General features: G+C 36.3%; 1 protein-coding gene across 2 annotated transcripts in view; it reads right to left on the reverse strand.

The window, feature by feature from the left end:
• TTC8 (tetratricopeptide repeat domain 8) overlaps nucleotides 1-23,047 on the reverse strand; it is a 42,173-nt gene that overhangs the window by 7,973 nt on the left and 11,153 nt on the right. For both annotated transcript variants that reach the window (XM_026112259.2, XM_026112270.2), the window contains exons 3-10: nucleotides 22,237-22,357; nucleotides 20,180-20,243; nucleotides 19,854-20,013; nucleotides 18,876-18,965; nucleotides 15,437-15,481; nucleotides 7,744-7,829; nucleotides 4,227-4,314; nucleotides 1,172-1,282 (exon numbers count right to left, since the gene is read on the reverse strand). In XM_026112259.2, coding sequence (XP_025968044.1) covers nucleotides 1,172-1,282; nucleotides 4,227-4,314; nucleotides 7,744-7,829; nucleotides 15,437-15,481; nucleotides 18,876-18,965; nucleotides 19,854-20,013; nucleotides 20,180-20,243; nucleotides 22,237-22,357 — 765 coding nt within the window. The remainder of the gene's footprint in view (nucleotides 1-1,171; nucleotides 1,283-4,226; nucleotides 4,315-7,743; nucleotides 7,830-15,436; nucleotides 15,482-18,875; nucleotides 18,966-19,853; nucleotides 20,014-20,179; nucleotides 20,244-22,236; nucleotides 22,358-23,047) is intronic.

The following is a 23,047-nucleotide window of genomic DNA, read 5'->3' on the forward strand; positions in this document are numbered from 1 at the left end:
AACAGCACTTTCTTTGATTAAAGGAAATAATACTAAAACAGTCCCTTTATAAATAGTAGAAGTTCTTTTTTTAAACCAAGAAAAGGTCTGCAACTCTTTCCACTGTCAAAAGGTAGTGATACAGAAGAGAAGCTGTTAAGATGCCTGATACATATATTCCACTTGTGAGTGCAGGTAACAAGAACAGTCCTGTGCTGCAGTACAAATCTTTGCTAATGAAGCTATAATCCTGCACTCAGGTGTCAGTGCAAAACTATATCATGACAGCTATATGCTGTTCTTCAAGAATTTCTTAAAGGGTTATGTAATGTTTTGTATGGCTCTGCAAAATAATATCCATATTAAAAACCTGTTTAAAAATTCAGAAAGAAAGGCCTCCAAAAATTATGCAGTTGTTTTCTTCCTTGCTAAAGGACAAAAAGCATTTAACACAAAAATGGATTAATTCCTAGGGTTTATATGAGAATGATGAGAACAGGCAAGAACGCCAAGTATGGATTTAGCCAAAAAAATTCATGACTTTGAACAAAATATTTGTTTTGGAATAGCAGCATTACCAAAACTCAGTATAATACAAATTTTTAAGCCTGCTGCCTGATATGAAAATATATATTTTTTAAATGCAAAATATGTGGCTACCAACCTGAAACAAAACCACAGCTTTAAAACTAGTCCCATTTAAAACAAAATCTACTTCCTAAACTAAGAAACATTCACATTCCAACTGCTCTCACTGCCTTAAGAAATTAACAGTGACTATAGGACTAATAAAGACAGCACTGATCTGCAGACTATCTTGCTGTTTAATCCTGCCAACAGGCTGTCGGTGACTCAAGTAGTTTTAGTCCAATGAAAAATATATGAAGTAGACATAGCTATGTGGACAGCTTCTGGATCACCTGACTTAATGTGGGCTTCCTTCTGTGTGTCTGAACAAGGAAAAGTAGGATCTCACTGGTGTGATTAACCAGTCAAACAAATAAGCCTGCAAGGCTTCCCTGACATTACTTTGGTAGCTTCTTTGTGTAATGTTACCTGGTTTGCATTAGTGATACTGGAAATTAGTGTAGTTAATTTTTCATGACCTTACAGGTATATTGAACGATTGGCTCTTTTTCTTGCTCAGGCAGCTAACCTTGGCCACGTTACAGATTGTATAGTACGTGCATACCTCATAGATCCTGGCAATTCCACAAAGAAGAGCCACTTCTCCAGGAAATCGATCTAATCCTTGCTTGAAAAGGTTTAAAGCTGTTACAGGCTGATCCAAGCGCAAATACACCTAAGTAAATAAAAAGTGTATATAAATGTCAAATGTCTGACCTTTATGCTGGTATTGCTGTTTGACAAGGGAGATAAATGGAAGGAATGACACTCTGCTGCCTTTATGCAGTAAACCATTAGCAAACATGGTGAACAATACTGGGAAAATAATAGAGTTAATACTGAATAAATCTCTGTAATGAAGATAAAATAGTCTAATTAAGATAACTATATTTGAGTATCAACAATCAAAGTATTAGTTAAACCTGTGAGTTCTGTACTTGCATACCTATAGATAGATACTGCTATAGATATTTACAAAGAATCATTTTCTAAGACCACTCAAGTGTCATTCTTAATGTAAAAGAATTGTAGACTGTGAATGCCTTCCTAGTGAAAGGACTTGCCATTTCAAATTGATCACCCGGTCATTTTGCTGCTACCACTTGCATGTCCTGTATTAAGCTATGAAACTAATTACTCTCTGTAAAAAGCAATAAAATAGTGAAGGGGTTGTGTTTTGTGGAAAGGTTGGTACCTGGTAGACTAACACTGCACCAATGACACCAGCAATTAAAGATAAGTTTTAAACCAACAGTTTATTCCTAATTCACTCCATCTGTAGATGTCACTGTATCTAAAATAGCCTTCAAATCATTTGCTATAGTTTTTCATTTATAAATTTTAAACTTTAAATAAATGCCTCTGTTGTGGCTGTCATGCTCCATTCTCCTTTCTTTAATCACCATTTGAAGTTTTATTTTCTCTCAGCAACAGCTTTCTACACCTAAATTATTCCATAAAGAGTTTCAGTGGAAAGTACACAGATGAAAGAGAATACATGATAGTTGGGTATAACTTCTTAATTAGCAGGAGCCGAGGCTGGTTGTTTTATTCTTCAGTATTACATATGTGAGTGACTTATCTGAGTTTAATTTATCTTAAATAAGTGCAGTAAGCCAGTGCATACTGCCATACCTTCAAATAATTCAACTTTTTTGGAACTAAGAGGGAGAATTTTAACTAATTTTTTTTTAAATCTGATCTAGCTATGAAGCACAGCTATCTTCATATCCTTAGAGGAAAAATGCAAAAAATGGAGGACAGGAAACTCCATTAGAGCCTTTTTTATCTTTGTTTGCTTGTTTGTTTATGAACTATGCTTTCTGAACATAATGACTCAAGATCCAGTCTATGCTTCATCTGGAGGTTCACTCCAAAGATACACTCATTACAGACCCTCTGAGCCAGGGCAACAAGGCCACAAACTCTACTAAGGAATTCCCATGTCCAAGCACACCACGTATCATACTTCCTGGTATCTCTGAGGTACAGCCGCTTCCCCCATGGGTGACAGGAGAAATGAAAAGATGGGTGGGACAAAATTCCACATACCACAGCTACTTTGGGGAGACCTGCTCTTGAAGAGTACTATAGCTACAGTCATTTAGCTTTAGATGCTAAATGCAGAGCACCTGCATTTTCTCTTTGGAATCTCTCTTATCTCTGGTACAAATATCCCATTTCCAGATCTGCTGGGTCATGGAATATTTTGTTAATTCTCTGCATTCCTGACTTGCATGAAAAGAGTCTTATTTTTTAGTTTTCTTTCAGTCTTTTATTTTTCCATAAACTATGTTTCAAAGGAGATTTAGCTTTCAGTAAAAAAAGAATTCTGATAGCTGTTGTAATAATGAACATAACTAGAAAACTAACTGGTGCCGTGGTGTCTATCAGTTTGCATAGAACTTGATGCAATCCTATTACTTTTCAATGGCTGCTTAACTCTAGCCTTATTGTTCCAGTATTATCAGACTGAGCAGTAACTCACTGCCATACTCTACTGCCTGTCCACCCACAGTCTATCATGTTGTGTGATGCCTTATAGTTGAGCTAGCTGGTCTATGGAGGGGGAGGTAGAAGTTCAAGTGCTGTTCCTACTCAGGCTAGTAATGATACGGAGGGGATGCATAGCTCCCATTATAAATCACTGTTTTTTTAAAATCCAATTACTCTTATTAATTTTATCACTCTGCGTAGCTCAAGTGTTTTGCAGAGTTACTCCTGCTAGGGACAGAAATCTAAAATGACTTAGCCAAACTGAGTAAACTAACTCAAACTGCTGTACTGAAGACAAGTCTTCAGATACCAATGATAATAGTTTAAATACTAAATGTAAATTCCTCAAGGAATACAAAGGTACAGCAAATATCATAATATGAGCAAGTACCATAATATGAATATCTGAACTATCTATTAGTAGTGATGACTTGTTTTGGATAGATCTGTGACAGCTGGCTTGAAGGGAGCTGACAAAGAGCACCTGATTTCATTTTCCTCTAGGACTAGAGGAATAAAAACGCAGTCTTAGTTTTTCCACAGGCCATCTCTTCTTGAATGCCTTGGAAAATGTCTAGAATCTGATGTGTACCCTCACAAACAAGTAATTCCAATACTTAGCTGTGCCAGCTGTTCTTTTAAAGCTTTTAATGTCTTTATTTTGACAGAGCATTTTCTGTTTCCAGGTCTCTGACTGCTTCCTGTAAGCACCCTTTATTTTGATTTTGCTTGTGAAACTAGGTTTTTGAGCTTCACTCGTCACTTACTGATTTGTTGCATTGGTTTCCTAGGAGACCATAGATAGCGACACTGTTTTCCACACTGAAACTCCAATAATTCTTTAGCTGTATAATCCTCACTGGAGTTTAGTGCAAAGAATACAGTAAAGTAGAAGAAAGCTGGGTTTTTTTGTGAAGCCTGGAAGCTCCAAAAGACATTTTTTAATTACATACATCAATTCTGTTTTAATTGTTAACATGTATTGCCTCAAGTCTGTGTGGAGGTCACACACTATAAAACTTTACAGCGTCTCAAGCTGGATGCTCAGCTATTCCAGTATATGGACTTTTCAAGGATAGGCTGGAATTTTACATCATTCCAAAATAAGCAAATCATTGACTTACTTTTGCCAAATACAAGATTGTATCAATCATGTCCTGTTGCTTGAGAGCTGACTTAAATTGTTTTTCAGCCTCTCGATACAATCCTAACCTAAAAGAGATAACAGATAGACATACAAATTTTTTTGTTTTGTGTTTTTTATGTACTTATTATATCAGAAAACAGTGCATACTAAGCCAAAGAGGAACTATCCAAAAGTATACTTTAAGGTTATGTATGTATGTGCACGTGAACAAAAAATATGCTTTTAAATATATTTAGGTTACAAAGACAAGCATTCAAAAACTATGAAAAAGGCACATCCATGAAATCTTAAGTCAGTCCCCTCTTATACATGCAGCCTTCTGGTGTTATGTACAGAATGGACAGTAGTTAATAAGCAATTATATTTTTCTCCTCATTGTGTGATTCTAGTCTTTATGTGTGAGAATAGTCTATTTAAATAATGTTTTGAATAACTGAAAATAATGATGGGTGCTGATCACTAGGATAGCAGAGTTTTTAGACATGAAAATAAGTCTATTAATAATATAATTGTGAGGTGAACTGACAATATTTAAGATATAAAAAATTGTCACAAACTTTGGGTGTCCTGTATAAAACACTTAAAAACAGATTTTACAATTTTGCATTTCATGGTCAAAGCTCATCTTGTGTTGATTTCATTTACAGTTCTTACCAGCAGAACACTGGGTCTCTGGGCATCAAATAAACAATAAAACATGTTTAGTGACCTTGTTCTGAGAACTGGTGTGACCCCACTTGCATTGCAAGTCCTCAGAATCTGTGCCAGAAGAAAAGACAGAACATACATTTTCCAGGGAGTATTCATGGCATCATCCATGTAACCATCACATACCTTTTGATTTCCTGACCTACTTGCTACCTTCTATATTCTGTGACAAAGTAATTAGGTTCCTACAGACAAGTTCCCCTTGGGTCATAAACCCTATTTACCCCTAGGTCAGATCCATTCTGATCAGTACATAAGATAATGAAGGCTGTCATATACAGGTGCATAGTGACTAACTGTACAGCAACTTTTTTCACTGTTTGACAATAAAATCTTAACACTCTTTTAATATTATTTTTATGTGCTCTTTTTTCTTCAATTAAAACAAGCAAAAAAAAAAAATCCCCCCACATATAAGGATATTGCTACCATTAGATCAGTGAGCTTCAGTCTTTTTTGATCTGTGGTCCCCATGAGTTTCCCAGTGAAGGCACAGAACCCTGTTTAACACATTTACGCTCACTAAGAACAGGTTGCTTTTCTCAGTTACTTTTGTAAATATCCTTAAACGTAACCCAGTCCCACATGAAAACTACTGCTCTATATACAGTAGTAGAGGCCTCCACCACCTGGCCAAACAACGGATAGAAACAGTAGGACTGTCACTCTCTCGGGGCACCATGAATAGAGAGAAGGGGATACATTTCTAGCTGTTTTCATGGAAGTTTGCCAACTGCAGAGAAAGTGAGAATTGCCATTCCTGGGTTCTGTCCAAGTCTCCAGAGCAGAATGTATTCTGGCTGGGGTAACACTGTTTCTGACTTATTGTACACATGTGGCACAGAGGTCCAGTCTTGTCTGTCCCAACTGGAACCGTCTCATTATAATCCCATTACTGGGATTATATATACTATATATATACACACTATATATATTATATATACTGGGCATTCCCGCCCAGTCCAAAGTTGTCTTGTTTAGGTATTTTTTTTCCTTCTTCCCTCCTGACTCCTCTTTTATTTTTGCTCTCCTCCAGCTTCCAATTTTCCTTTCAAAACATTTGTCAATTTGTGTTCTTGTATCACTGAGCACACAGTTCTAAGATTTTTCCCCAGAGAGTTCCCTTACTCTCCAGGTTCCTCATCCATGGCTACTAGGACTTTTATTACCTGTCTCCACTGTACAATGGCTCTTGATCTCCTTGCTTAGCCTGTCCCAGGCTCCCTACACTCACTGGCAGCTTTCAATCAGCTTTTCTTCTCTCCCCAGTCCTTATTCCTATTATTGTCTCATTCCACATTGAGTTCCTGCACAGGAATCTGCCAGCTCAATCCTCTAGGCAACCTTGTCCCAAAAGAAGCTGGGATATTAAAACTCTTTAACTGTGTGTTGAAAAAATATGCTGTATTTTAAACCACACCACAGCTTAGACTGTTCATGCAGACCACTTGTTGGCTTGCTCTTGGGGGAATGTATGGCATGTAAACCTCGCAGGAGCCTGTTTCACATCAAGAGCATTTGTTTTGCAATACTGCATTACTCTAGAATAATTTGCAGTGATCTTTAAGTGCTAAATAAACTACAAACTGTCTCAAATTAGGAGGCTCATATCATTTCAAAAACTGTAGAAATGTACATATTCTCATATCCAAATTGCCTTTTCTTTCCCTCAGCCAAAGAGCACATATACTTGGTGAGCAAAGAAACAGAGTCAATAGGGACATAATGTAATTCTGATGCTGGAAGCACATATGCCTGCTTGGATGCTTTACTCTCTATAGCACTACTCATAAAAATCATGAAAGTGATGAATGACCTCTAAGCTCAAAAGAAATCAGCCTAATCTTCTAAAGAACGTCAAATAAAGGTTAAGGATAATGAAGAATTTCATTAGTTTAGGCATCTGAAATGGTTTCAGACCACGATAAAACAAGGAACGTGGAATTTTAAAGGGCTAACTGCTTTGTACTATCAGCCTGCTCATACAACTATTGCTTATACAACTGTAAAGACTGCAGATGACGCTTCAGTTTTGTAATAACCAGTAAGTTCCTTGTGTTTTACACTCATGGGACAAGCAGTGTAATGAAGGAAAGGGAGAGCTGCCTCAGTACTTGCTTAAATTATGGGAAATAGGGTTGTAATAGAAGCAGTTTCACCTGATTTGTCAGAACTGGCTGTCACAGTCATAGCTAGCGCCTCAGCAACTAGTCCAAGCTGCCTGCAGCAAGCTCGCCTCCCTGCTGTTGATGCCCTCTCTTCAGTGAGTCATAGTCCTAAGCCATTTGTGTCAGGTGCTTGGGTCCTGGGTGTTCCCCTTGGGCCTTGGCTCCATCTTTCAAACTGTTCGGTACTTCTTGGGCAATGCATCTCTGGCAAAAAGTGTCTAACATAAATATTTCATTTTTTAGTATTTCACTAAGTTGAAGCCTTCACTAATAGTTATTTTCTCAATCTAATATTGTAATTTTTTTCGGACAGTTTGTTTTAACAATAGTTCTTTGTATTTATTTACTGAAATTTCAGCCAGTGATTTTGAAGCACTTTAACAAAGATGAAGATGCAAATAATTCAGGCACTTAAAGGTAGTCACTGTTGGTGTCTTTACATCAAGCAGTTGAGCATAATCTGCTCGGTTGTTAAAGGTGATTTAACTACAAGCACAGTACTTGCCAACTATATATATAGCGTACTGTTTCTCAGTCTCCAATATTACACAATACACACAGCAGCTGAGGTTCAGCACTCACACTCACTCATCACAGAAAAAACAAAAAATGGCTTACCTGTAATAGCACTTCCCAATTTGGACTTTCCACCACCAGTCCTTGAACTGTGCGTGCTCAGTGGCAAGGGCTGCCAAATCCAGAGCCTTCCAAAACAAACCCATCATTTCAACATTAATACTTTTTGTGTTTATGCAAAGAAAAAGAAAATGACGTGAACAAGGGAAAGATTTTTGTAAAGAGACTAGTTTGAGCAAAAAGGCCCAGTAAATTTGAGGAGGGTGCACTGTTTTATGTTTACTATTTTGTACAGTTTATTACATAAAACAGCTGAAAGGATAATTTGTCCCTATAAAAACATGTAACCCTAAAAGTTTCTAGTAATTCAAAGAGAAAATATGAAATTAATTTGATTAGACCGCTGAATTGCTGCTTCAGAGTATACAGAATATTTGTATGAGCTATCACATTCTTTTCCAGCTTCCCATCCACCTTCACTACAGCTTGCTGAAAACAAGTAAAAATACACTAGAACAAACAAATCAATTCAGCCAGTTTGAAATACTGCGAAAATTGTCATCTCATTACTAATATGAAGCTGCCTCTACTTCTGGGAACCCTCAGACATGTTCTGTGGGAAACACTTCTTCCTTTAAAAGTCTATGATATAAATAATTATTCTATGAAATAAAATAGACAAATATTCTAAGAAAGAGACAGCTATTGAAGACGGTGGAGTTCTAAAGCCTCTTCCATCTGGTATATCTGAAAAGTAGGTATGCTTATCAATGTGCTACCATGGGTTGCCACAAATAGAATCTATAGCTATCCATGTTTTGCATGAAAATGCAAATTTCAGCATTTTAGTCAAAACAAATTGATGCCTGTTCTGTACCAAAACCTATCAAAAAAGCAATTGTTAGTGTTCCTTTTTTCTTTTTTTTTTAATTTAGTTTCTCCCAGAACGTATCAAAGCCATGCTACATTTGTTACTTCCATTTTAGCGATACCATCAGAAATAGTCTAAAAAGCTTCAGAGCAGTATTTTAACAACAAAGTATTCATTCTTTTTTTCACCAACATTTTGCAGACCACAGAAATCAGAAACTAGACTTCTATTAAGAACAATATGGAAAAGTTCTGGCCACTCTACAGCAGAGGAACCAATAATTTCCAGGATAGCATCATCTGAATGTTTGAAATACCAGAAACAGCTTTATTTAGTGATATCTACCACTGGGTTTTATTCCTTTTCCTCCTGCTATTAACTAGGCTGCATGAACCTGATATTCAGCAGGTTTAGATTTGGCACAGTTCAGCAAAGTCAATGGAGCTATGACAACTTAGGCAACTTGATGTCTTTTGGCTTTGTGGAAGAGAATAATTTGTTTCCAGTAGCAATTCAGGCTATGGAGTTGCATTTACTGTCTCCTAAATCAGAAAGAGAGGGCTGTCAGTCTCAGCTTCTGTGACAGAATAGAAAAAACTGAGGAGCTCTGAATTCACTAGTTCTTCCAGTCATGTGGAGTCCTTGAAGTCCTCAGACTGGTGGACCTCACAGACCAAAGCTTATTTTGGTTGCCTGTTGTTTCTTAATGGCAAATTACACAAAACGGCCTCCGGACACTACCGTTCTGATGGGGAAGAAGTCTGCTTCAGGACAGAAGTTACCAGTTTCCCTTCTTCACAAATACTTTAATCTGAAATTATATAAGCAATTTTGTCCGATACAGTTCACTGGGAAAATTTTGGAAAGCAGCTGAGATTGGAACATCACTTCTTTTTGTGTTTTCACATATATAAAGAATGTATGTGTCTGCCAAATCCCATACTTGTTTCTAATGCAGCATGAGCAGCCGCTTAAAATGAGTATAGGCCAAACGGCAAATAATACATGTTTTAAAGAGCTTTCCTTCATGTGTTCTCATGACAAGTATTCAAGGAGGACTGAATTTCAAACAACTATCTTTTCTGTAGCTATACATTCAGCTTGCATTGTGGTACCTAATTATTTCTGACAACTATTTTATGTCAGGCTAACAATTCTGGCTCCTATTGGACAGTGGGAAGTAAGAGTGTTTCAGGCTCAGTAGATATCATCATCAGCAGTTCAGTTTCTATTTGCGCAGATCCTGAAATCTTATTACCCAGCACCAAGAAACAAAGCATGACTTCATTTTGAAATTAGTTTCTGAAATTAAGTAATCCTGTTTGTATGTTTTCCTATTAAAAACAGTCAACATACCATCTTGTTTCTGATATTTTACATGCAATTACAAAAATGTTAATCCAGAAATACTGCAGATGTTATAAATATTTCTGAAAGGTGTTTGCCTGAAAAGGCTTTGTACATATAAATGTCAGGTTTCTGCACGCTAGTAGATATATTTCTGCTGGCACTACAACAAAATCTTTTGACAATGTTGCCTTTGAAATATTAGTAACTTGATTAAAATAAACTTTTAAAAGTCAAAGCCTTTGCCTTGCCATGTCAATACCAATTGCTAGCATAATTTACTCTCATAGTTTACAGCAAACTTTTTTAATTGCAAAGTTTAGGTACAAATCAATGTACACTCTGCACAGCACATTAATTTAAAACCAATCTATAATAACAATAATAAGTGTTCTCAGTCTCCTGCACTCCTGTGCCTTGCTGAGTATTAGTGTAGTTGCATTAATAAGCAGTAGAGGAAGATATCATGGATGTGGATTACTCCTTTCACAGAATGGTAGATACTGATATTTCTTTTTAAGCATTTTCACTTCTAATGTACATCTTAAAAAAAAAAACCCAAAAAAACACTGATGGTCCAAAAAGTTTTGATAGCTATAGAATACTGCTCATCATCTGGGAATGCCAGTCAGCTGAAACTGTTACTCTATAGCACACTTAGTATAGTTACTCCCATATACAGTAGTCTGTACTAATAACAATATTAGCCCAGAGAAGCATTTCAGAATTAATGGAACAGATGTATTTTACTCTCAGTTCTTATATTTGTGCAAATAATAAATAAATAAACTGCAATACTTGGTGCTTTTTCTGGTGAAAAGCAGTTTTTATAAGGAATGAATCAGAGCAATTTTTAAATGAAAAAGAAAGCAGATGCTTTAGCTGTAACTATATTTAGCATGATTCTGTTTTTACCATTACTCTCCTTAGTTAAACTGTAGTATAACTAAGACTTCCAAATTTTCTACCAGCTGTAACTCAGAATAAAACAGTTTGTAGGCTTACAAGCCTTTACTAAAGCACTGCAAAATTATATTCATAAATGTACATTTGTTTGAAATTTACAGATTTCATACATGAGATTGTATGCAACAAGAAAATTTAGACCTATGGAAACTATAGTAAGTGTCTACTGCTTCTTTCGCATGCTGTTCAATGGCAGTAATTCTCCCAGTGACAGGTATTGACTTCTTTGTAGATAAATTAGCATATGACAGTTTATCAGAATGCTGAGTAAAGGACATCAGCCATAGTCAATTTAAGACGATTTCTTTGTTTGTAAATCCAATATAATTCTATTATAAATCGTTTCCTATCACAGAGTATAAACTTCAGACTGTTAGGAAAAACCAAAAAAATATCACAGGTCATGACTATTGACCCCAAGTATATACTGGACATTCATTGTTCTCTCCCAGGACAAAGTGCATTGTTAGCATTACTCACCTAAGAATAACGGCAGAATACAACGTCACAGCCTAACGCTGAAATAAGTAGAAGCTGAACTATTTTTGGAGAAGCCTTTTAAACTGCCCTGCTCTCATAGCGTTTAGCTCAAAAAATGCCTTTTAGAAGTAGCTCAAGGAGTACAGAATATATATCACTCCGAAAGGAAACAAGTCAAGAACACTAATGGATAGGGTAATATTAATTTCTTCAGAGAACTGTTTAATTTTTCATTAAGTAGAATGAAAGACTTTTGAATACATTTTCAAGTGATGAAGGAGCAAAGTGCGTCTCTCCTCTTCCTCCACCCCCTAGTTTCTGATAATTGATAGCTTATAGATGTATTTACTTCTAATTTGAGCCGGGTTCCTTTGTCCAGCTGAAGGCACACTGCTATTCCTCAACTGAAACTGCTGAGGCATTTTTTTTCTTTCTATAGACTGTCTGAATACTAACCAGAACTGAAATAATAAAATTACCTTTGATTTTTAAATAATAATGAAGTTGAAAAAAATATAGACCGTTCTAGATCAACAAAGTGACAAAGGAACGATACCCTCTCTACTACTTCTGCGCTGTATTTGTAGCAAACCCTTCATGTGAATTATAAAGAAATTTATAATTCATACTCTACTAATTTACTGGGGAACCGTGGACGAAAAGAAACAATCTGCTTCTTCGCTTTCCACACTCTTCTTCAGGTGTGGAGCAGGATCTTACACGTCTTGGGTGCACATATATCTGCAGCAATTGGTCTTCCAGTTCCACTCGTGTGGACGGTCTGCCAACAAAGGCTTTTCAGTCTACACGGTAACACAAGCAAGCTAGTTTCCCAGGCTTTGATCTAATAACTTCCAAGCTCTTTCATCTCATCTCATGCAGAAACAACTTTTAAACTGTTAACATAGCCTCTCTTTCTCTGTTGAATCCTAACTCACCAACCACTCCCTTTTCACAGACAGGTGAGAAAAAGAATTAGTGAAATGCCATTGGTAGGACAGCAAAGCGTAAGGAGAAATTAAAAAGGGTTTTTTGTTTGTTTAAGGAAAATTAATGAAGATAAGGAGGTTCAAATGGAGGGAAGGACATTATATTTAACATGGAGGAAAAGGAAGTGCAGAAGAGCAAAAGAGGAGTAAAAGCAAGCGAGAGAAAGCAAGCTGAACAGTGAATAATTTCAAAAGATAGTTGTTCAGTGATATACTTTACACCATAAAGGTCCCTTGTGCTGTGAACTGAGACATAAAAAAAATTTCTGCAGGATGCTGTCGTTAACCAAAGACGTTGATCTCCCTGCCATTTTACGAGAAACAATGGTGATTAAGCTGACGCATTCTTTGTTCATACAGATTTAAATTTTGTGGCTAGGGTATTTATAAAAACATAGCCAAAACTTTTCCTTATAGACAGTGATCCTGGATTCTCATCAGGTACTTCAAAATAAATGCAATATAATGTAACACCATTTTACAAATTTTTCTGGGGTGCTTGGAAAATTGCTTGCATTATCTAAAATTATCTGTCCAGCCTAGAGATCCTGCATCTCCTTAAAGTGTAGCTCATAGGCATGTGTGACACCTTATTAAGTGACCCTTTTATTCCTGAGAACTGGGTTCTCAGTAATAAACTTTTATTTTCATTAGTAGGGGCACAAAAAATAACTTAATATTTAGTATCAGAACAAGTAAATGTTAATTGCTAATTCCCTCTGACAGTTCTGACATTTGCACTTACTGGTTCAGCCATGTTTTGGATTAATAGTGCATTGCAACTCAATATTCTTAAAAGAACTCTCTGCAAAAAATTGACAGTTTGAAACTATAGTCATTTGATACTAGATTAAAAGCATCACGCTACAGTATATTTGGAAATCATTCTGATCTATGTCAATGCCAAGAAAATATTTTTTGTGTGTTATCGATCAACTGGCTGAAAATGACAGAATCAAAGAAGCAACTTGGGAATTTATCTTCAGCTCTAATCATACATCGGAAGTGCTGCAGAAAATTTGATAACTGTTTAGTCAGCTTTGCAGTATTGGCATGAAACAGTCCTTTCATACAAACTTCGAGACGAAATTTTGATTCCATTTCGACTGTGTGCATATACCTAACAGAGTAATGAAATATTTTGACACTTTATTCATTCAGTAATTTAATTATTTTCCTGGACGAGCTGCCAAAAAACTTCTGCAAGCTTGATCTAAGTATTTCTGAAAGTTTAAACAATAAGTACCAAACTTGATCCTGCCCATTGAGAACAGTAACACAGGAAGAACAGCCGAAGAAAGGTTTTCGATAAACAGCCGAAGAAAGGTTTTCGATAGCATAGGAGGGAAACTGTATAATTAGGAAAACTGTATTAACCTCAGAGCTGGGTAAAGTACTGTAAAATCCTCAGTCCTGGGGCAGACTGTCAGATTCTGCTATAAAAGATGTCAAAAATCAATGGGAAAAACTTTCAGGGAATAAATGTTATAGACAATGGTATGTACAATATAATCTTTCCATTGGGACAACAATATACTTCACCTCTATGGAATTAAATTTCCAGAAAGTGTCCAATCTCCTGTTGATATTTTAGTCCACTGCAGTTTCACCAAACACCTTTCATTCCTATTCCTCCTTTACTGAAATGGATAAACAATCATCCCAGTAGTTTAAAATGTCCAATGATGTTCAGTTTAATCTATTTTTGTCAGATTTTTTTCACCTTCTTCCAGTAATGGATAATCATTTGTAACTTATCACTTAATGTCAAGTCTCAGGTACTCTGAACTTTCTAGGCAGTTCAGCTATCTGGCAGGTAGTTCCAGCTATGCTGCTCCATGGACTCAAGCTCTTATTTGATGACTAATTTGGCTAGGACTCTTCCACATGAAAAATAAACAACTGGGGGAAGGCTATTATAAAGGTCTATAAAAACAGTGGAAAAAAATTCATGATAAGGGATTGATCATTCCCTGACTCCCAGTACAAGAACTGAGGATAGTAAATGAAGTTAGTAGGTACAACGATTTAAAGAAAAAAGTGATTTCTTAGTTATTATGCAGTTAAGCCGTGGAACTCACACAGGATGCTGAGGACGCTAAAACTTTACAGTGGTTCAGAGGAGGCTGATCAAGTTCACAGATGAGAGATCTACCAGCGGATGCAAGCTATCAGTTGCACAAGAAATCCTTGGGCTGCAAACTGCTGGAAGATGGGAGAACAGTGGAGAGAGGTATCGTTCTGTGCTTGCTCTAACATTATAACCTTTGCAGATGACCTTTGCAGATGCTTTGACCCCTGTCTAAAGCAAGATATTTGGATAGATGCGCCTCTGGTCCAACCCAGTGTGTCTCTTTTTGTGTATGTTGTCACACCTACCTGGTGTGACACACCTACCACACCAAGGAGTGGTGAGAAGATGTGCTGTAATCCAGTTAAACTAACCACATACAGCAACTAGAATGATGGTAGCTGAAGGCAGGTCCCAGCAGGACAGAAACAAACATAACAAAGCTCCAAATACCTAGCTGTGATACTGTGCTGAATTTGCAAGCCAATGATTTGGCAGTTTTTCAATAATCCAGACAGGAACAACAAAATATTTTTGGAACAGGTTTAGTGAGAATCTTCTCACTTCTCATATTCACATGCTCTTTGCAATATAAGAAAGGCATTGATTTATATTTGGTTCTTATATTTTAAGTTATCCTTACAGTGTGGAAGACTACACTGAGTTTTGTCTTAAAGGAAGTCAGAAGGGCGTTTCAGAATCTCTGTACTCCAGTAAATTCTGTTAACATCAAATCATTAAATATGGGGGCCTATTCATGTTGAGAGGTGAGGGACCTAATTTTCACAGCATTAGAATGTTAGTTTTGCTTCTGAAAAAAAAAGAGATGAACTGGTATCTTGGCATTTGTAAATACTTCTAGAAAGGATTTTTCTTCTACACATCTTTTAAAGTTTCATTTCTGTACTGAGATATGACATACTAGTTAGATCCTTAATTTAGCAGAATACTGACAGAAATAACAGAATGAGACTTAACAAAAACTGAAAATGAAATGTATAGATTACTCACATTTTTTACGTCATTTTCGTGGTGAAAAATATATTCGAATAATGCCTGTCAAGAGAATATTTAAAATATTGTCAAGTTTGAAGACAAAAATTAATTAAAATTATCTTAGAAGAATCCAGGATCTTGATTATGTTAGGCAGAAGTTAAATCTTTATGATAGCAATCACATTTACAATCACAGTTGCTGAAATTTTTATTTAATTATGACTCGAATAGAAAAAAAAAACTATAGATGTTCTATACTGTCATTAAAGGAAAGCTCTAATCTTTGGGCCTTAAAGTCATTTTAGAAAAAAAGGTAGCTATAATTTGAAAGTGATTGAACATTTGAAATCCCAGTATCATTTTTGTGACTTAACCGTAAAATCAACAAGTCATCTAACAAAGACTTTTTGCAATGCATATTTAGGTGCTTAAAGTAGTTCAAAATCTAGTTAACCTAAAAACAGACTTATTAAGAATGTAGCTGAGCAAATTTTTGTCATCCAGGGGAAAAAAATTCTTTAAACCCTTACAGAACTTTGGAATCTGCAACTTCCTTTTTGCCCATAAATAAGAAATGCTAATACCATACTTTTAAAACTTGGTGCTCAGACACACCATCATAACATCAAAGCTTAAAGAGTTACGCATATCAGCTGAGCTATGGTAACTGTTCATAAGCATGTTCTTAGTCCGCAATAATTGCAAGGCAATTATGCATCATAAAATATAAACTTCCCTAGCCAAAAAACTGTCACATAAAGAAATAATGAAAGAATGAACTAGCAATCCTCCAAAGGCTTTCCATGACTCTTCTGCTAGCTTTTCTTAGGCAAAATTATTAAAAGATTAACCTTAAGGAAACTAGAGAATTGCTGATGAATTGTCACGTCTGATGAGGAAAGTAAATCTCAACCTACTTTTCTTCTACTTTTGTTCTGAAAAGGATCTGAACAGACAACCAAAAGACAGTAAAGAATGATTAGCAAAAATATATTTATGGGGAGATTAGAATAGACAGAAGATTATTAAAAATGAAAATAATAAAAGAAGAGAAAATAAAGAAGTGGTGAAACATCTCCTCTTCTAGTTCAATAACAAGGAAGCATTCAATAAAAGCAAGCAAATCTAAAAGTGATAAAAAGGACGTTTTTTGGATGGCTGGTATGAGAAATTTACTGCCAGTATCTATAGACCCTGACCTTCAAACTGATTTAAATGAGTGGACATTCACTTGGATAAAAATATCTAGATTTATCTGAGTAACTCTATGAAAAATCCACAAGCTGAAAAAGATAAAACTTCCTGTTTCATGGCATAAACCAATTGCTACCTGAGATTTAAGAGAGGCTCTCTCTAGGGACAGATGATATCTCAGATGTCTACTGTGAGGCTTCCTGCACTAGTCCTGCACCTGGCCAGCCAGACATAAGTCACTTGCAAACTTATTTAGCCCATTCTTGTACACTTAAACACACAGGAAGACTTAGTCATGCAATTAAAAATAACATAATGTACTTTAAAGACAGATGCGATAAGTACCCTTTGTAGACGCATAAGGAAGAGGTGAGTAGGAGGAGCACATACCGACATGAATAAACAGGCTACTTATGTGAACTCAATAGTTGCAGGATTTATCATCTCCTTGCACCTGGGAAAGGTGATAGCTCAAAGAATTTTAAAACATTAATCAATGACTTAGCATGAAATGCACCCTGCAGTCTAACCTCCTGCTTTGGCTTTAGCCTTAATGCTCTCTTGTTTAAAAAAAAGTCACAAATCCATGTAGCTCCAACTTTAAACTTAGATTTTGCATTCTGTGTGAAACATTAATGTCATAATGCATTAGCTTCATAATACTGACAAGTGCACTTGCTGTCTACAGATGTTACCGGGAGGACTGTTGCTTTATATTTTTTGGCTTAAGCTTCTTTTCACACAAAACTGAAAAAAGACAGAGCTACTCTACCTTGGCAAAAGCTAATTAAAAAAAAATTGTTAAAAATGTGTGTTGCATGCCTGAGAGCTGTCACTGAGAATAAATATTTCATCTGACAGCTAACCTATCTACTTAGTGTATAGAGTTACCTAACAGTCAAAAGCCAGCTGTCTTTAAACAGATGAACTAATAAAGCCTTTCTTATGGATGTCTCGTGTGTTCCTTAATTCTTCCCAGGCTTCTTACATTCTCCTATTTTACTGACTGTGATGGATTTAGAATGATGTATGTGGTGACTGAGTGGCCAGGACATAACCGGACAAAAGGCATGCATTCTTTTCAGAACTGATAAAGAATTGGCTTGTAACTCTCCTCAGTGGAGAAGCTCGTTTGCAAGTCTTATCTATCTAGCCAGTGATAAGACATTTAAGGAACACACCATAGCTGAGATCTATTCACCTGTCTAGTTTGGTTAATCGGCCAAAGGACAGAGACGTAAGTAGTAGGTGGGGCATGCACTGATCACACGAGACCTATTTCCTCAGAAAATCGCATTGAAAAACAATGCCCTAAATCAGTCTAAATCAGTTTTTTAAAAAAGCAGCTTAAAAAACATAGGAATTTGCTAATCATTTATGAAAAACGATTAACTGCAGTTTTAGGCTGGTGGAGCTGATTCCCACCAGCAGACTTTCTCAAAATAGACTGAATATATAAAAGTTCTTTCACTTCTAGGTCACGAGCCAATAACTCATGAGAGAAGAGTCCATCTGAAAGTCCTTTGATACCTTCTGCAAAATGAGTTTTTGGTCTCAGTCCAACAGTTGTTTTTTGTGAACAAAGTACGCACACAAAACATCATTATCCATACAACTGGTCCCGTTAGGGAAAGATCCAGCTGAAAGGCCACAGAGTGATAGAGCATTACACTACCTTTAGGTCCTCTTCAGTCAGGGCTGAAACCCACAAGTTGGGCAGAAATACTGATAAACCTACTCTGTTGGTAGACAGCCTCAGTTTCAGTGACTGTCAAAAAAAAACTACAAAAAAAATTCTGAACAAAAAGATTAAATATTTATATATAAAAAGAGTATCAACTCATGCCATAAAATCAAAGGGAAAAATCCAAACCATCTGAACATTTTTTAGGCCAGTATTGCCATCTATTTGTATGACAGAACTACATTTCTGGGCAGTGAGGAGGGTTCTGCTGGGCTTTTTTTTTTTTTTTTTAACTGCCCTTTTTCACTTCTATATGCACAGTTCAAGATTATTTACCAATGGAATATTTTATTCTATCCAAATGTTTTTCCCAGTTTATACTTTCAGCATTACCTCTTCAGACATGTTTTCAGTTTCAAGTCTGATAATTACTGCTTGTGGACAGAACATAAACATGCACTATTTTTCTGAAGTTTACATCACTGGTCATGTCCACAATACCATATATAGTTACACTGGAATGATCCCAGAAAGTTAGAAATAGATACCAGAATGTCAACCAAAATAATTACATACCTTTGCCAGTTTGGGTTTATGAGCATATTTTGCTAAATTCAGTCGAGATATATTTATGAAAGGGCCATCTGGATTTGTTAGCATTGAGGCCTGAAGGGAGAAAAAAACTTTTCAGTGGGAAATTCCTTGTATTTTTAATGAAAATTTCCAAAGTATTAGTAGAAGTATACAAAGAAAAATAGAAATAAAGCATCTGCAAATCCATTGCTATACTGTGAAATAGGGATTTATCTTACAGAATTTCAACTTTTTGGAAAGTCAGGAATCTAGTCTAAGACAACTGCCTACTCCCATAATAGTCTTTAAAAAAGGTGGGATGAATTATCTTCTGGAGCTACCTTTCTCTTCCCTCTCTCTACTTACTATAACGTGCCTAAAAAAGTAGCTTGGACTTATTGTTAGATGATTTGAAAATAGGTGGGATACCTAATAAAAAAAAGTCTTCTAGAAAGGTTCAGGGAGATGAGTTCATACCTAGGAAAGTGAGAAGTCATTAAGACATCACATACTGCCAATAATGTGATGTTAATCTGCATTACATACTCATGCCAGTTGTACTGTATTAATTTTGCTAATGCAATAGGATAAAACTAGTAAAATTAATTTTCCTTATCTTCTGAAGTGACAGATACTGAGACATTAATAATTGCTTCCTAGTAAACTGAAAAACTTGGAGAAGGCTTCGACATGTTTGAGCTGAAATCACGATACAGACTTTTCACGGTCTTCAGTGAATAAAAACTGGTCTCACAGAACTTGCGATATTGTCTGTATGTATACATAAACAGACCAGCAAACTAATGAGAGGTTACATTTTCAAACCCTACTTCGAAAACACTTTAAACAAGAAATTAAAAATGCTGAGCTCCCTCAAGCTTGAGTTTAGATACAGCTTTTAAGTCAACTACAATGTCACTGTGCCATATATTATGGTCAAGAAATCCATCTCTCTAAGAGCAGAGTCTAAGAAGAGCTTACCGTTCCTAGCCTGGCATATCTCCCAGAAGCACTAGTAATTGGACGAGCTGTGTGAGCTGTTCGAGGTGTTTTTATGGCCTGTTCCATAGTACCTGGCCGTCCACTTTGCGTGCTGGGTCTCACAAATCCTGTAATAGGTCTTCCTGACTGAGTTACTGGCCTGAAGATGTTAAGCACATTATCATCATGTTGAGTAGTATTTATCAATAGAGAGACTTTAAATACCTATATCTGAAGCATGTCATTTTAGATGTTAAATTTAGGATTTGCTCATTTATGTAGAGCATTTTACAAGTCACTTTTCCTATAAATAAATAATCACATACCTAACAGCTGGGCTGGGACCTCCACCTTGGCTAGTTCCAGGGAGTTTCAAAGATGTTCCTGGTCCTATAAAATAAGAGCATTGCTCACTTCACATTGAGATACTGCACCCCAGTGCAGGGGACTTTAAAAAGTGTGTCTTTTAATAAACTGCAAGAGTTGGTTCAGTCTGAGGAGACATAGCACTAGACAAAGAGGACAAGAAAAACAAACTGCACGACACTGTTTTATTGTGGTAAACTGTCAGACTACTATAAGAAATCTGTCATAATGAACATGAGAAAAAGTAATCCTCTTGGAAGATTATTTTAGTTCTGTTCTTCTCCTCATCCCTCCTCTAGAGATAGCAAGGATGTTGTGCTCCTTCTTACTTTTCCTCCTCATATGTCCTGTAGATTTTCTATCTGGGATTAAAACACTACCTAAACTTGATTACGTTTCTATTAAGTCATGTAAAAGTAGAAGTGATAGCTGTGCCTACCTCTTTTATAAAAACTGTAACAGAGAAGCAATTCAGATATATAAACATGGTAAAATCAAGATGCAGAAGAAAAGATGCATTTTCTATGCAGTTGTCATTGTTATTGGACTACTGTCTGGTCTTGTGGACTAAAACTGAAAAAGGATGTGAACAAATTGGAAAAGGTTCCGAAGAGAGTTTCAAGACTCATACAAAAATTAAAAGACATACCTCAGAATGAGGAGATAGTTTAGCTTATTAAAAAGAAGATCAATGGGTGAAATTATCACAGTCCTTAGCTATTTACTTTGGAAATATACCTTTAAAAATAGAGACTTCATATTGAGCATAATATGTACAAGAAGAACCAACAGCTGAAGCTGTAGTTGCTAATTCCCTCTAGAGATATGGTACACACTCATAAAGCTAACAAATTTAAATAGCATAATAATTTTCTAAAGACTGCAGTGGATTCTCTCTCTCCAGGAAGCTTTTACAGTTTCTGAAAAACTACATACTAGTTCAAGCACATCCAGTGGATGTGAAGCATGAACAGCGAAGTGTTATCTCAGTGATTCAGTAGCGTAGACTATACTATCACACTGACTTTCTTTGGCTTTGAAATCTGTGACATGCCATCCAGAAAGTCACCTCTTTTTCCGTTTAAATATAGTATGAATGTATTTTTTCCAGAATGCCCTACTTCTCAATAATATTCATCAAATGATTTTTCTTGGCAGATGGTCTCTACCACAGGGGGCATAAAATCAAATAAAAGTATAAGTAATATAGTTATGCTGTTTTTGAGACAAAAACATGTAATTAGATTATCATAATGTATAAGTGCAACTTGAGTACTGCTTGGCTGTTTTTCATGTGACCAGGCAAGTAATGCCAATGGTTTCTTTTTAAATGTAATCAGATACATACAAATATGTGATTGCTGCCTTCTAACCAGATGAGAAAAGCTTTTAATGATTCAAAAAAATTTCTCATACTGACTGTACCAGAGAAACAGAGAGAAACAGAAATGATGCCAAAAAATAGTGGAAAATTACTACTGACTGTCCACTTAGAATGTGACTGAGGAATCTGAAGAGAGCTGCATTCAAGAAACAACAGGGCTGAAGAAGCACTCTGGGAAGGGATTGTACAGAAGACAGCAAAAGCCCTTTACAAAATGTTTGTGGGAATGGTGCAAAAGAGTGATGTTGGATTTGGGCCAGACAGTTGCCTACGGTACAGTATAAGGATGGGATTCACAGCACATCAAGAGGATATACTTCTCTAGCTTCTCATAGAGACCAAGGAGGGTTAAAAGAAATCTATGCACTGATGGAAAAGAGCTAATGAGTATAAAGATGTTAAGGAAAAGCTGACAAAACACTGTCTGAACTCCTGGCTAACAGTCTGAAGCACTACATCATGTTCTTGTGGTATATCTCAACTTTACCATGCAACATGAAAACAATCTAAAACTCTTGTTGCAACAATAACTAAAAGGCTGTCAGTTCAGTGCATATTGTTTTACCCTAGATGACAATAATGGCTCGAAGAGCTCCTGTTGCTTCAATGCGTTTAAGTGAAAGTTGTTCTTACGTGCAACTTGAGCAATAGCATTTTCATCAAGCATCATCTCTGCAATTCCTTCCTGATCCACTTCGATTTCATCCACATACACCATTTCTGTCAAAGCTCGTGTTTTTAGGCTCCAAGCAGCCTGAATAAGGATAAAGCAAAAAGACAAATATCTTTAAGAGACCCAATTAAATAATCTAATTAGCATTTTTGCCCTTTTTCTTCTCTCTCTCTTTTTTTTAATTATTACCTTCACAGTTTTAATAGGTTTGGGTAAGGTACTGATTTAAACAACTGCGTATATCTAAACAAATGCTATAGGTAGACATAATGCTACTTTTAAAATCAGAGTTGCCTGACATGCAGGTAACAAAAGCAGCCTGAGGCATGGCCCCAATGTGCACATTTGAAAAAGCACACTGGGAAAACATCTATCCAAGTAGACCCTGTAGGCTCATGCATGGTTTACCCTGTCAGTCAAGGCAGTGTGCTGGCAGTTCCCTGCCTGTCTCACCACCCAGCTGTCTGACAGAAGTGGAAAGGGGTTGTGCAGCAGACTTAAGATAGCTCTTTCAGAACAGGACAGATATAGTCACTGAGTTTGGAGGACAAAATTTCACACCTCATGAAAAGTTACAACTGATTTAGGTCACGGGCAACTGTTCGAGGTCTTGTGCTTTTGAAGACATCCCCAGCCATGACTGTCATTCAAAAACAGGTGACAGACACCTTATGCAAACTGGGATGGGAGAAGAGAGGTTAAGTAAAACCACTGTAATGCAAAGTAATGCCCTTCCCAAGCAGTAGGGAAAGAAAGAAAATCTTACAATCA

This window comes from Dromaius novaehollandiae, chromosome 5, assembly GCF_036370855.1.
Source record: "Dromaius novaehollandiae isolate bDroNov1 chromosome 5, bDroNov1.hap1, whole genome shotgun sequence".
NCBI lineage: Eukaryota > Metazoa > Chordata > Aves > Casuariiformes > Dromaiidae > Dromaius > Dromaius novaehollandiae.